The 13,495-nt window shown below is 46.3% G+C and overlaps 4 protein-coding genes and 3 non-coding genes across 7 annotated transcripts, besides 4 other annotated features; 3 read left to right on the top strand and 4 right to left on the bottom strand.

Moving 5' to 3' along the window:
* Positions 1-446: 446 nt before the first annotated feature.
* TSTA_021030 (molecular chaperone and allergen Mod-E/Hsp90/Hsp1) lies at positions 447-2,860 on the top strand (the record flags this gene model as incomplete). The annotated part of the gene is made up of 2 exons (XM_002484231.1): positions 447-707; positions 773-2,860. The coding sequence occupies 2 exons, from the start codon at positions 447-449 to the stop codon at positions 2,615-2,617; spliced, it is 2,106 nt and encodes a 701-aa protein (XP_002484276.1). The 3' UTR covers positions 2,618-2,860.
* Positions 1,166-1,297: a sequence feature (CT-rich).
* Positions 2,081-2,136: a sequence feature (CT-rich).
* A 1,082-nt stretch (positions 2,861-3,942) lies between the features above and the next one.
* TSTA_021020 (NTF2 and RRM domain protein) lies at positions 3,943-5,859 on the bottom strand (the record flags this gene model as incomplete). The annotated part of the gene is made up of 3 exons (XM_002484230.1): positions 3,943-4,399; positions 4,471-5,481; positions 5,536-5,859. 3 exons carry the CDS (start codon positions 5,857-5,859, stop codon positions 4,091-4,093), a joined length of 1,644 nt encoding a protein of 547 aa, XP_002484275.1. The 3' UTR covers positions 3,943-4,090.
* Positions 4,790-4,824: a microsatellite.
* Positions 5,860-6,512: 653 nt separating the features above from the next.
* Positions 6,513-6,561: a sequence feature (CT-rich).
* Positions 6,562-6,669: 108 nt separating this feature from the next.
* On the bottom strand, positions 6,670-7,959 carry TSTA_021010 (uncharacterized protein). The gene is made up of 2 exons (XM_002484229.1): positions 7,590-7,959; positions 6,670-7,500 (listed from the first exon to the last, which is right to left on the bottom strand). Exons 1-2 carry the CDS (start codon positions 7,635-7,637, stop codon positions 7,183-7,185), a joined length of 366 nt encoding a protein of 121 aa, XP_002484274.1. The 5' UTR covers positions 7,638-7,959; the 3' UTR covers positions 6,670-7,182.
* An 833-nt stretch (positions 7,960-8,792) lies between these two features.
* TSTA_021000 lies at positions 8,793-8,892 on the top strand. Its single transcript has one exon. It is a non-coding gene; the product is annotated as a tRNA-Glu (tRNA).
* Positions 8,893-8,988: 96 nt separating this feature from the next.
* On the top strand, positions 8,989-9,071 carry TSTA_020990. The gene has a single exon. It is a non-coding gene; the product is annotated as a tRNA-Glu (tRNA).
* A 1,584-nt stretch (positions 9,072-10,655) lies between these two features.
* On the bottom strand, positions 10,656-10,755 carry TSTA_020980. The gene has a single exon. It is a non-coding gene; the product is annotated as a tRNA-Glu (tRNA).
* Positions 10,756-11,209: 454 nt separating this feature from the next.
* TSTA_020970 (sexual development protein (LsdA), putative) lies at positions 11,210-12,763 on the bottom strand. The gene is made up of 2 exons (XM_002484228.1): positions 12,103-12,763; positions 11,210-12,046 (listed from the first exon to the last, which is right to left on the bottom strand). The coding sequence occupies exons 1-2, from the start codon at positions 12,475-12,477 to the stop codon at positions 11,309-11,311; spliced, it is 1,113 nt and encodes a 370-aa protein (XP_002484273.1). The 5' UTR covers positions 12,478-12,763; the 3' UTR covers positions 11,210-11,308.
* Positions 12,764-13,495: the final 732 nt, after the last annotated feature.

The following is a 13,495-nucleotide window of genomic DNA, read 5'->3' as shown; positions in this document are numbered from 1 at the left end:
TAAAGAAAGGCACAACAGTCAAAAAAGCACAAACAAAATGGTGTATTAGGAAGATTCTGGAGAAAGGATCGAAAGAGATCGAAAAGGCAGACTCTGGAAACTAGTCCTGAAACGGCCTAGCGGCTGTCAGTAGAATAGAATCGATTCGAAGCTACAGGAACTGCTCCTCAGCCTGGCCGCGAGTATTTTAGCTTCACTCTCTTTCCTTCCTCACTTTCTCTCTTCTCCATACATCCATCTTTCTGCTCTCTGTGAACTCACTTTGCGTTGCTAGGAATCTCCTCTTACTCTAGCTTCTCTTATCATCCTCTTCATTTCCCATCCCTTCCTACTTTGTAAGTTGTTCCTGTCGATAGTGCGGAGAACGAAAACTCTGACCCCAAGAACCATCAATTAACTAGTTTTCAGGATACCCTTTTACGCTCTCATACTCACATCCATCCACCATGTCGTCCGAGACCTTTGAGTTCCAAGCTGAGATCTCTCAGCTCTTGTCTCTCATCATCAACACCGTCTACTCCAACAAGGAGATCTTCTTGCGAGAACTCATCTCCAATTGTTCCGATGCTTTGGACAAGATCCGCTATGAGTCCCTCTCAGATCCATCCAAGCTCGATTCGGGCAAGGATCTCCGCATCGACATTATCCCCGACAAGGAGAACAAGACTATTACCATCCGCGATACCGGTATTGGTATGACCAAGGCTGTAAGTTGAGATGCTGTGTCCACGATATGTTCTGGTTTGGGATCGATAGCTAACAATCTACACAGGATCTTATCAACAACCTCGGTACAATTGCCCGCTCCGGTACCAAGCAGTTCATGGAGGCTCTGACTGCTGGTGCTGATATCTCCATGATTGGCCAATTCGGTGTCGGTTTCTACTCCGCATACCTCGTTGCCGACAAGGTCACCGTTATCTCCAAGCACAACGATGATGAGCAATACATCTGGGAGTCCAGCGCCGGTGGTACCTTCACCCTCACTCAGGACACTGAGGGTGAGCCTCTTGGCCGCGGTACCAAGATGATCCTTCACTTGAAGGATGAGCAGACTGAATACCTCCAGGAGAGCAAGATCAAGGAGATTGTCAAGAAGCACTCCGAGTTCATCTCCTACCCCATCTACCTCCACGTCTTGAAGGAGACCGAGAAGGAAGTCCCTGACGAGGACGCTGAGGAGAAGGAGGAGGAAGACGCTGAGAAGAAGCCCAAGGTCGAAGAAGTTGATGACGAGGAGGAAGAAAAGAAGAAGAAGACCAAGAAGATCAAGGAGACCAAGATTGAGGAGGAGGAGCTCAACAAGACCAAGCCCATCTGGACTCGCAACCCTGCTGATATCACCCAGGAGGAATACGCTTCCTTCTACAAGTCCCTTTCCAACGACTGGGAGGACCACCTCGCTGTCAAGCACTTCTCTGTTGAGGGTCAACTTGAGTTCCGTGCTATCCTCTTCGTTCCCAAGCGTGCTCCTTTCGACCTTTTCGAAACCAAGAAGACCAAGAACAACATCAAGTTGTACGTCCGCCGTGTCTTCATCACTGATGATGCCACCGACCTCATCCCCGAGTGGCTCAGCTTCATCAAGGGTGTTGTCGACTCTGAGGATCTTCCCCTTAACTTGTCTCGTGAAACTCTCCAGCAGAACAAGATCATGAAGGTCATCAAGAAGAATATTGTCAAGAAGACTCTTGAGCTCTTCAACGAAATCGCTGAGGACCGTGAGCAGTTCGACAAGTTCTACTCTGCTTTCAGCAAGAACATCAAGCTTGGTATCCACGAAGACACTCAGAACCGTCAGGCCCTTGCCAAGCTCCTCCGCTACAACTCCACCAAGTCTGGTGATGAGACCACCTCTCTCACTGACTACGTCACTCGTATGCCCGAGCACCAGAAGCAGATCTACTACATCACTGGCGAGTCTCTCAAGGCTGTCCAGAAGTCTCCTTTCCTCGATACCCTCAAGCAGAAGAACTTCGAAGTCTTGTTCCTTGTTGATCCTATCGATGAGTATGCTTTCACTCAGTTGAAGGAGTTCGACGGCAAGAAGCTCGTCGATATCACCAAGGACTTCGAGCTCGAGGAGACCGAGGAGGAGAAGGCCGAGCGTGAGAAGGAGGAGAAGGAATACGAGGAACTTGCCAAGGCTCTCAAGAATATTCTCGGTGACAAGGTTGAGAAGGTTGTCGTCTCCCACAAGCTCGTTGGTGCTCCTTGCGCCATCCGTACCGGCCAGTTCGGTTGGTCCGCCAATATGGAGCGTATCATGAAGGCCCAGGCTCTCCGTGACACCTCCATGAGCTCCTACATGGCTTCCAAGAAGACTTTCGAGATCTCCCCCAAGTCTCCTATCATCAAGGAGCTCAAGAAGAAGGTTGATGCTGACGGCGAGAACGACCGCACCGTCAAGTCCATCACTCAGCTCCTCTTCGAGACCTCTCTCTTGGTTTCTGGTTTCACCATCGAGGAACCCGCCAGCTTCGCTGAGCGTATTCATAAGCTCGTCTCTCTCGGTTTGAACGTCGACGAAGACGCCGAGACCGCTGAGGAGAAGCAAGCTGAGGAGGCTCCTGCTGCCGAAGCCACTGGCGAGAGCGCCATGGAGGAAGTCGACTAAATCTTCTGTAGCAACAACAAAGCTTGATCATGGGTTGATGTGACTACGAATTTTTTCCGGAATGTACCAAATTTCTTTTCATGTTTTATCTCTGGACGAAAATCAGGATCATGGTCCGAATGGTTTGGATTATGATCGGCGTTTGAGCGTTTTTTTAAACGTCTTTCCTTTTTCCTTCTATGAATGTCTTGTTTTAAAGATTAAATAGTTTTATTGCTCGAACAATAATACTCGTTCATAATAGCTGTCTCAATTGTAACAAAGTATGTCTCAACATATAGTGAGCAATAATACCTTACGATCTTCAGTGCCTAGACAAGTACTCCATCCAACTCGGTAGAGACATGTTTGAACCCATGGAGAGTTGGACAAACACCTCCTCCGTTCTTACAACTACGTATTCTTAATCTTTTCTTCCTATCTATTCAAATTCAGTGACTGAATGCCCGCAAAGCAAGTTATCTCCCAAGTCCTTCTTCCTCCCACCTACACGAAGTATGTCCTCGAGAACCTTGAAAGAAGCCCTTGGACGATACTGCCATTCATTCATTCCAGTATGTTTCTTGAGTACGCAGATGCTACGCATACCTAAACGAATTTACGTCTCTCTAGCGGACCTCGAAAGGCTCTTCAACCTGGAATCGGGGTCTCCAAGTAGGTAGCCTACGCTTTATATTAACTGAAGCCCTGGGAGGTAAGATTTAAACAACTTCATTTATTTTCTTTTTTTAACACATTAAGGAAAACATGAATTATTTTTAGTTATACATGCCAGCCACGAGAAATAACACTCCGACATCGCAGAGCAAAATTGAAATCAACTCACAAGTAGAAAGAATTAGAAGAAGTGAAAGAGGAAAAAAGAAAGAAATCGAAAAATTCCCTCCCTTTATTGGGACTCGCTATGCTTAAGTAAAGTAAAACAAGGGTTGAATAGGAAGAAGCAGAAAACAGAACAGAAAACGGGGGTGACGAATCATCGTAGCCGATTAAGGCAAATAGAGATGAATTCTAACATGGTTTAGAAAATGAAGCGGTGGGGAGAAAAAATTTGATACAAGAAGAGGTTTTTCTCTGAATCGATTTGAATCAACCTTCTCTGAACAGTACCGGATCAGTAGGTTAAAATCGATTCAACAAAAACGAGATAAGACAAGACCCGCGCCTGTAGAGACATAGGAAATGAATAAAAATCAGACAAAAGACAAAAAAAGAAGCGACTTTTCCCAAACCGCTTAACATGCTCGCTGTGGGTAACAGCCAAAAGAAATCATCACATAGTAGAAACTCTGCCTGTCGTAAAAGAAATGACGTGATGAAAATGTCTTTCGATGTATGTATATGCCGTAAAGATACGTGGTCGTACAAATAATCTGCAAACTGACCTCAAACCAAATGATTATTATGGTTGCCTTTCATTTCCTCTTGTGCATTCATTTCGGCATCAATATGGGGAATGAAACACGTCGCCACTTAAGCAGCTTGTGCCTGGCTACGCTTGTTACCGTTAACATTGCTGCCGCCACGGCCACGAGCAAATCCCCCACGTCCCTGGTCACGTTGAAAGCCGCTACCACCGCGGCCCTGGCTTCCAGCTCGGCCGTCAGCACGACCACGGTTAGCGCCACTTCCGCCGCGGCCAGATACGAAACCACCACCAACATTGCCGGTGCGAATGCGTCGCTCCTCGACAGTGACTTGCTCGCTTCCAATCTGGTGAGGGTTGGCAGCGACAGCAGCGTTGTATGCTGCTTGATCGGCAAAGTCGACGAAGGCGCAGTTCTACAATGAGACTTAATGTTAGTAAAATTCGAAGAAGAGAATCAAGTATAACAAGAGGAAGAATAACATACCCTTGCACGGTTGACATCGAAGTGAGTAAGTTTTCCGAAGCGAGAAAGAACAGTGCGCAGCAAAGAAGCGTCCACCTTATCGGTAACGTTCTTAATGTATGCGGGGTACTTCTCTTCAACACGAGACTGCTTCTTGTTGTGCTCGTGACCAGCAGTCTGCCATCCAGCACCATCGTTCGATGCGGCTTGGCTGCTGGTAGCAACGGCCTCCGTAGTGGAAGCAGCAGTAGGCTGTTCCTGCTGTGGCTTGGCCGGTTGCTGAGATGAAGTGGCAGTCGCAGCCGACTTAGGTTGAGGAGCAGCAACCGGAGTGGTGGTGGCAGCAGCAGCAGCGGCAGCGGCAGCAGCAGCAGCGCGATTGTTGGAGGCAATAGTAGCCCATGTCTTAGGAGCAGCTTTAGCTGGGGGAGCAGTCTCCTTTACAGCTGGGGTAATCTCCTTCGGCGTGCTGACGGCTGGTGTAGGTTCAGGAGTCTGTGGCTCTTCTGGCTTGAGTGTCTCAGGCTCGGCAGGAACAGCAGGAACAGCAGGTGTAACTGGGACAGCAGGCTTCTCGTGGGCAGCATCACCATTGACCTGCACTGGAGCGGCAGGTTCTTCAACCTTCTCAGTTTCACCGCCGGCGGCAGCAGTCTCTAGTTTGGCATCAATCTCAGCTACCGCTTGTTCGTTATCTGCCAAAGGCCCGACCGCTTCGGGCTCAGCTGCAACAGGTTTGATTTCCTGAGGTGCGGCAGATACTTCGGGTTCAAGAGCGGCGGTTTCGTCAGCGGGGACGATTTCTTCGTCGCCATCTGCAAGGTAACGGAAGATATCGTTCAAAACATAGTAACCATTTGGCTGTTGGGCGAGAACGAAAGTCTGGGTGAATTTGCGCGAAGGCTCGGAGCGGTTGGAGATCTCTCCAATGACAGCAACAAGAATATTGTCAAAGGAGGCCTGAGAATCGACATTCAAGACACGCACTTTGCAGTCCTGGAAGTTGAGTTCCTTGATCTTGTCGTTAATGGCCTAATATTAATGTTAGCGCAAATCAACAATATCACCATCACAGAACTTGCTCACCTTTTGACCAACGACAACAGGAACAGACTCGGCTTCATTGCCAGAGACAAACTGCGAGCGACGTGAGTAGAAAAGATGAAGCTTCTCTGGACTTCGGCTCATCGTCGTATAATATTGTTCTACAAAGTACCAGCCGACCTCGTCCTTCGTGATATCGCTCTTACTCTCGGGAGCTGGCGCATTTGATGGTGTCGAGGCAGGACCTGGATGGTAGCTGGGCGCATTGCTATTCATGGCACCCTGAGAAAGATAAATATCAGGCTGATAAGCATTGGGGGGAACAGCGTAGGTGCCGTTAACGGGAGCCTGAGTTGTGTCCGCCATGATGTCTATTGAGAAGTTGGAAATAAAAGTCTAGTCGAAGTCTTGTCTTTTGGTGTGCAGATGTTTTGCGTACAGAATGGCGAAGGTCAAGGACAGCGTGGAGGTTACCAGGGATGACCGTCGAATTTTTGGGCAAAAAAAATGAAGTGAACCGATCACGTTGTTGCGACCTGCAAGAAAGGTTGTGAAACATATTAGCAGAACGCACAAAGAAATAATGTATGCGGCAGCAGTCAAATAAAGAATATTAATAATACTGCCTTTGCGAAACATTGCTCGACTTACCTGAGGGCAATGGAGATGAGGATGCTGTCTGTACAGAATCGGCAAAAATACGATATCAGGACTGTGCGGCGCTAAATGCGATGGGAAATTCGAACTCCGTCGGCAATGAGGATTCGGATTAGATGGAAAATAGCAACAGTTTCGACTAACCAGGTGGGAATCGAAGCAGATGGTAAAAAGATTTCGTTTGAGAGCGGCGGAGATTCGTAATGTTGGTATAAAGTGCGAAGGGAAAAATGATGGGGCAAATGTGTTTCCTTGGTGGAATATGTAGAAGGTGACAACAGATCTTCTCTATGAGATGAAAATGAAGAAGAGGAGGAATTAATGAGCTGGATGATGAGAAGACAAAGTGGGATGCTTGAATAAGGAAGATGAAGAAGATGGAGAAGAGAGGAAAAAGAAAGAAGAGAAAGAGCGATGGAGATTGTCCGCTCTATCGCGAAGCTTGTGTGCGATATGATTGGCCCGTGCACGGAAGAGCCTGACTAAGCTCTGATCTGACTTCTCTGAGTCCATATATCATGTTATTTTAAGTCCACTCTCTAATTCATGACTTCTAATCAGGCAGATCAGAGGGGTTTAAGTGGACTACTATAGTTCAACTACATACTCGTAAGTCGTGGGAATGGAACTCTGCCGAGTATGATCCAATTGGCCTAGAGTCAAATGACACCAAGTATATCAAGTATATCATGTATATAAAGCGGCGAGGAAAGTGACAGAATCCCAAAGTAGAGACAGATTGAAAATCAACATCAACATAAACATGCAAAACGTGCTAGTCAACACGACGGGGTAATCAAAGTGAGAGATTAATGATATCTCAGAAAAACAAAAAAAATCTTGTATCGAAACTGAAAACGAGGGGAAAGCTGAAAATGTGACATCGTGCGACTCCATGGACAGACCGGAAGAGAAACCATATAGCATCAGATGTGAGGAGCGTGGAAAGGCTTGAACCTTCCCTTGGCAAACCCACCACACACGACATAAACGCAAGTAGAAAGATATTCATGGCCAAAGAAATAGAGAAGCCTAGTTCTCCTCCAATGCCTTTTTCTCATCAAGCGCAGTAACGGGCTTTCGCATAACAGCATCTTGTCCAGTCATTCTTCTTCCGAGAGCGCGCTCAACTTTGGCGCCGAGAGCGAGTTTATTCAGATTATCCGTCTTTTCTGCAGAAGGCACAAAGCGCTGCTGGCTAAGCGGTTTGTTCTCAAGACGCTCTACGCCGTCGGTATATTCTTTGATTTCGGCCAGTTGATCACCGCTAGGAAGAGTGCTGGTGGTTTGATCGGAAGGCGCGAGCGAGGGGACTCCGCTGTAGGTCGAGAAACGTTTTGAGTTGCGATTCTAGTAGAACACAAGTTAGTCGACTATGCTTGTGAGGAAAGTTTACGCAAGGTGAGCTGTAGCAGGTTCTAGCAAAGAGGCGACAGTACCGAATGAGCCATGATCGGCCGCTCAGATTCCAGTGAAGTACGGGCCATCGTCTATATATGTGAATGTTCGTCTATCGACCAGACCGTATTTATATAGTTTTCCCAAGAAAATGCGGCGAAACCGGTTGTTCTCGGCGAGAGTTGCGTAGGGTTTGTCTGTCCCTTTTTCTTCTCACGAATTACTTGACAAGAAACGACGATCACGCGGCAAGTAGGGACGGATTAGGTGTAATAATTATGCTAGTATGACTGGAGTCGTCGCGAGAGGCGTAACCGGAAACTCTTTGTAGCTGGATATATAACTGAATTCTTAGAGAATATGCCTAAGAGAAATGAAGCATAGAGGATAAAAGTAACAACGATCAACCCTGCTCGACGAAACGACATCCGACTTCTTGAGGGGTTTTGTTAGTTTCGTATTGTCTTACCGCTTTGGTACGGTAATTTACAGGCAACTAACTGGGCTTAACGGCTGCCGATCAATGGGACTGAAATACACTAATCAACCTTCGTGCTGCACTCCATAGAGCCAATGGGCATTGTAATACCTCACAATGATCTCTGCTATTTATACTCAGTATCTGAGCATTATTATCCATAGATTGAATAATTTTGTAACACGGAGTAATGAAAATGCTTTGTTTCTCAGGAGCACAAAGAACAACAATTACTGGGTCATACCAGGAGAGTCTGCCGCAGCCACGTGTAGCCCTAGTTTCAGGTATGGTATAGCCAATCAGAGGGCAAAAACACATACACTAAGGTATTGTAATTATATGTATATTGTATTACAAATACATTACAAGATATAATGTTCTGTTTCATCCCGAGTCATACATACAATTTCTACCCGGGTCATATGAGGTCCTAACTAAACCAGATTAGCCTGATGAAAAAGAAGGAAAGTGACAAGTTGGCTAATGGCTTTTTGACTCGGTGTCATGAGCCACTCAGTGTCCAATCATGTTAGGTTTCAGGGACTGTGAATAGCTTCATTCCCAGGCTTTGTCAGGGGACCTTGCCAGGATTTTCTATTTCCGGTAATCATCTGGAGAAAGGGCTGCTCATAATTACATGCTTGCTCCCCTGTAGAGATTCCCTACCATACCCCTCATCTCTTCTCGGCCACTATACTACATAGTTTTTAGTTTGACCTCGGGACTCTATCCTTTCAGAAGCCAGAATTGGGGTTCTTCTTTCACTTCCGAAATGGTGTAACGGTCAACATCGCCGTCTTTCATCGGGCGAAGATGCCCATCAGACGATATCACGGCAGCTCGGGGTTCGATTCCCCGTTTCGGAGTAGTATATTTTTTCGTACTACACGAATTTTTATTTTTTCTCATACGTATTTTAATTTTTCATATTAAATGAATATTAGTGAACTTCACCAATCATATCCGAAATGGTGTAATGGTTAACATCGCCGTCTCTCATCAAACGAAACCACGGCAGCTCGGGGTTCGATTCCCCGTTTCGGAGTCTTCAGTTCTTTTTTTGTTCCCTCTCCTTTTTTAGCTTTCGTAAACGTCACGTTAGGATAATGGACCATGGGATCAGGTTTTTCAACAATCTGCTGTGGTGATACTCTGGGCATTCCTAGGCCCTTCAATTTTAGTGTGTCTTAGTGGCTCCCTCAACGCGCTGGCGACCTGACATCCACAGTCCTACTTCTTGCCTTCGGAGGCCCTATTCTGGAGTCGCACATGGTCTTTTGAACCCTTCTATGTCTCAAATAATGCAGCTGGTCACTACAGAAAACTCGATAACATTCCAAGAAGAGACGTCAGTCGCCACGCTGACGACTCTTATCCTTAAGACCAACTTGAGGGCAATTACGGGCTGCTGTTCTATTACACATTTATGCGGAATCGCCTTCACTTGATCATCCCCTGATGAGACCGGAAAGAAGCTTCCTTGATTAATGAATTTCGAGCGGCTCTTGTCAGTCCAACCACGAAGCCAAAGGCTCAAGCTATTACGGCAGTAGACGAAGCTCAGGCACGGTCTATGTCACCTGGGGCTTGAAGAAAACTTGCGGACTACCTGGATGTTCACAACACGGAGTTAAACTCGTCCCATTCGACGCTCCCCAGTGGTACACGCAAGCAAATTTCAAGTTATTTCTAGAGTTGCAGAGCTCGAGGTTTACTTGGCAATGCTTTTTCTTTCATGAACCGGAAGAATATAGGCGGCTTCAGAGGTGAAGCGCCAATGAGGCTGCGCAAAAGACTTGGTTTACGTCCAAGGAGGGCAACACATGAAGATAGTGCAAGATTTTTGACTCGACTGCAATGACTGTACAAGCACTAGAAGGTATTTTTAGCATCTGTGTGTTGTTCGCACAGTCGTCCGTTTCTACTTACTCTTATATTACGTTCTGCTTGAGGCGTAGACATCCGGATAGCGGCCATAGTTGCGAAGCGAGCTTTTAGCAAGCAAGTTACTGTCGGTTTATCTACGTCTAGGTCGCTAGCACTAGTCACGTAGAACAGCTATTCCGACAAGCTGACGAGCCTGATCAATATGGTATAGAATTCCTGATATTGATGACTGCCCCCCAAGAGTAAGGGGGACGGGGGATAGCTAGCTACATATAAACGCGGCACGCACGTGCCGCGTTGGACTAACTGATATCCAGTGCCGAAACGCGCTAGGTTTGATATTCACATTCCGACAGTTACCTAGGTAATCAATTCTACTACTATGTACTGCTGCGACTACTCGGCCTACTCTAGAGACATAGGTACTGTACAGGAATCACTCAATGGCGGAGAATATCATCGCGTTATTACCTAGGTATGGAAAATGCCGAGTAAGGAGAGCACAGTCAACACATGCATTTAATAACGTATGTCAACTGGTAACATTTGATACAGATAAACCTGCAAGGTTGGGGCTAGAGCTCTACAAGATATTTTCTCAGTGCTCTCGCTTTGCTTGAGAGACAGTAGGAACCATTAGGCGTACAGAGTCTACCGAAAAAAAAGTTGTCCCAATAAAGGTAGAAGAAAGTAGGTTGTTGTTTCGATGTGGGGATAGATACATCGAAAAAAAAAAAGATAACTCCGAAACGGGGAATCGAACCCCGAGCTGCCGTGGTACCATCTGACGACCGTTTTCGTCCAATGAGAGACGGCGATGTTAACCATTACACCATTTCGGATTGTTATTTTAAATACAAAATTTGGTTATATTAATGTTAGAAAAAATTGCCTGCCAGATTGTGCAGCCGGTTCTGCCCACAAGTCCCAAGATACTATTGGATTGTTGTATTGTACAGGCATTCATGATTATTCATGGATATAATACGGTAATCGAGAGCAAGCGGCGACCAACTAAGTTACTAGGGCTACAGTTTTTCATTGGAACTGTGGTTGTATAAATGCTAATTCATCACTTGTCGGAACGTGATTATCAAACCCTACGCGTTTCTGCACCGGATTAGTTAGTCTGACGTGGCACGTGCGTGCCGCGTATATATCTAGCTAGCTATCCCCCGTCCCCCTCGCTGTTGGGGACTAGTCACAATATTAGGAATCAAGATAGCTTCATATTGTCAGGCTCGTTAGGCCGCTTCGTGTTCGCGCCTTACTACCGTCTATGCTTCGTGATACGGACCGTAGTAAAACCAACATCACTAAAATCAAATCATCATGACTGTCTACATAATAGATATGAGAAGAAACATGCCAGCATAATCAGAGAGAACAACAACATCAATTGACAACCACCAACCCGGGACCTGCCAGTGTCGCATCAGCCACATCCTGGTTAGACTTGAACCCTCCAACAGCCGATGTAGGAACAATAGCAAGTATAGTAAGCCCGTTCAACAAATGCTCGCCAAATGGGAACGGCGCCGTCACAGAAAGCGTCTGCCCATCCTGATGCAGTACAGTATAAGGCAACACAAATGGGATATTCTGCTGATTGATGTACGCAACTTCATAGTCCTGCGGGTTTGCTCCGTTGGGCAACGAGAAACTCAACTGGACAGTCTCATTAACACTTTTCTTGGGATCGAATGACTGCGTGACCGTCAACGGCTGCATGACATGAAGCTTTTTGAGAGCTGCAATCTGATTAATGTTTGGACAAGAACCCGGCACAATGAAGTTCTGATTAAGCGCATTGAACGCGAAATCGCGCACCGAGTTTGTCAGAAATGGCAATTCGCTGGGGATATTATGGCGAAGGAGTCGGAAAAAGCCCTGCTGTTCACCTTCTTGGCCAATGACGGAGGCAACACCCTGTGTCAACCCGGCGTCGCCGTGGGAGCCCATGTTAAGCACAACGTTCTGTAGAGTGCCCAGCACGACAGAAGTAAACGTTTGAGCTAAAGCGATGGCTTCGTCGAGTGTTGAGACTGGGAAGTTGTATAAGCATGGTGCTACAGGGGTTTGGTTGAAGTGTCGGAGGGCGTTGATTGCGTTTAGGGCGTGCAACTCCTCTTGCTAGAGAATTATTAGTATACGGACGCCTTCTCGCAAATCCTTTTGCGAGCACTTACAGCGACAATAGCAGTCAACGCATCAATACCCATAGTCCGAGCATTCCCGCCTACGATTTCATATCCAGCTTCATTATTGGTAACGTTCGCTAGCAATTGTTGAAAGAAGGCCGCTTCGAACTGCTCCTCAGCAGCAATCACTTGAAGGCTGATAATCGTATCCGGATCAACGGAATCTGGGGGTGTACTGTTCGAGAGAGTACCATGAGCTCTCCGCTCGGTTTCGAGGAGTTGTTGAGGATTTGGGGCTGGGAAGCCATCGATACTTTGAAACTCGTCGCTGACGTTGTTGTTGGTTGAGCGGCGGTTGGCGGGGGCAGCTGTTGATAGTGCTGCGAGGCCGCATAGAGCGAGTTGGATAATATTTTGGCGCATAGTGATTATTTTCGTTGCAGGAAGCTAAATATACGATCGTTCCAATATGTACGGAATGTAGACGAGTGTTCTGGTTTTAAGAGAAGTTGCTTTGAAGATGTCTGACTGACAAAGGAGGACATCATGGGAGCCATACTGCTCTTTATATGACGAGAAATCTCATTGTACTACCTGAGAAGCGTCATTCCTTATTTGTCACAGACCCAAAATGGTTGAGCTTGACAACCAAAATTGAAAAGATCCCGGATGATGCTGCACCAGCCTCCACCAAAATCCAGCCATATTCGCGAACTCATTCCATTGTTTCCGGAGACAACAGGAAACAGTACAACGCATCGTACATCTCGTACCTGAGATCGAGTCATAAATCACAAAGGAAAACAAAACAACCCGTAGCCAATCATCAGACTACCGAGACAACCGAGCTGAAACGTGATCCGCTAAGTATTATCGTTTACTAATCGGCTGTGCGGATATAAAAAACAAAAGTAAAAATAAATCTAAATTTTTGCAAGGGCAAAGCCCTGTCATCTTCTGCCATTCGCCGAGCGCGATGGCCGAAAAGGGTAGCTCGCAAGGGCTGAGTGGCTTAGCTTTTTCCGTTTCAGGAAATTTTGTTTATTCCTGTCGATTTTGCTGTACAAGCTAAGCCAATCGATACCGAATAAACTTTTGGCTGCTGTCAATTGTGGATACGATCCTAGCCGCAATATGAATCTATCATTGGGTATTTTGAGGCTGAACATCTTAGCAAGCATGTACCTTGTTAGGGCTGGTCTATTTATGGAGTTAGGGCTAGCATGCTACCATAAAGCTTAACTGTAATAGCCACGTTCTACCATCGTTAGTCCAACTTGGGATTTCAAGATACAGATGAGGAAAATGCACACTGTGTCTATACTTGAGCCAATATTTATAGGGTTTGGATTCTAAGCTTGAACCTGTCGTGGAAAGAAGTACATGATGTAGAAGGGAACTTTGTATGAGTAGACTGCATTTTTGAACACTGAGCGTAATA

The sequence above is a fragment of the Talaromyces stipitatus genome, genomic scaffold (assembly GCF_000003125.1).
Source record: "Talaromyces stipitatus ATCC 10500 scf_1105507295549 genomic scaffold, whole genome shotgun sequence".
Taxonomy (NCBI): domain Eukaryota; kingdom Fungi; phylum Ascomycota; class Eurotiomycetes; order Eurotiales; family Trichocomaceae; genus Talaromyces; species Talaromyces stipitatus.
Note: the sequence above shows the minus strand (reverse complement) of the source record. Positions and strands in the feature narration are given on the sequence as shown.

Bases quoted from the DNA above. Each gene is read 5' to 3' on its own strand.
- TSTA_021010 (XM_002484229.1), bottom strand. From the start codon at position 7,637: ATGGCCCGTACTTCACTGGAATCTGAGCGGCCGATCATGGCTCATTCG. The intron at 7,501-7,589 runs GTACTGTCGCCT...GTGTTCTACTAG, and splicing joins GGCCGATCATGGCTCATTCG to AATCGCAACTCAAAACGTTT.
- TSTA_020970 (XM_002484228.1), bottom strand. From the start codon at position 12,477: ATGCGCCAAAATATTATCCAACTCGCTCTATGCGGCCTCGCAGCACTA. The intron at 12,047-12,102 runs GTAAGTGCTCGC...ATAATTCTCTAG, and splicing joins CGTTGACTGCTATTGTCGCT to CAAGAGGAGTTGCACGCCCT.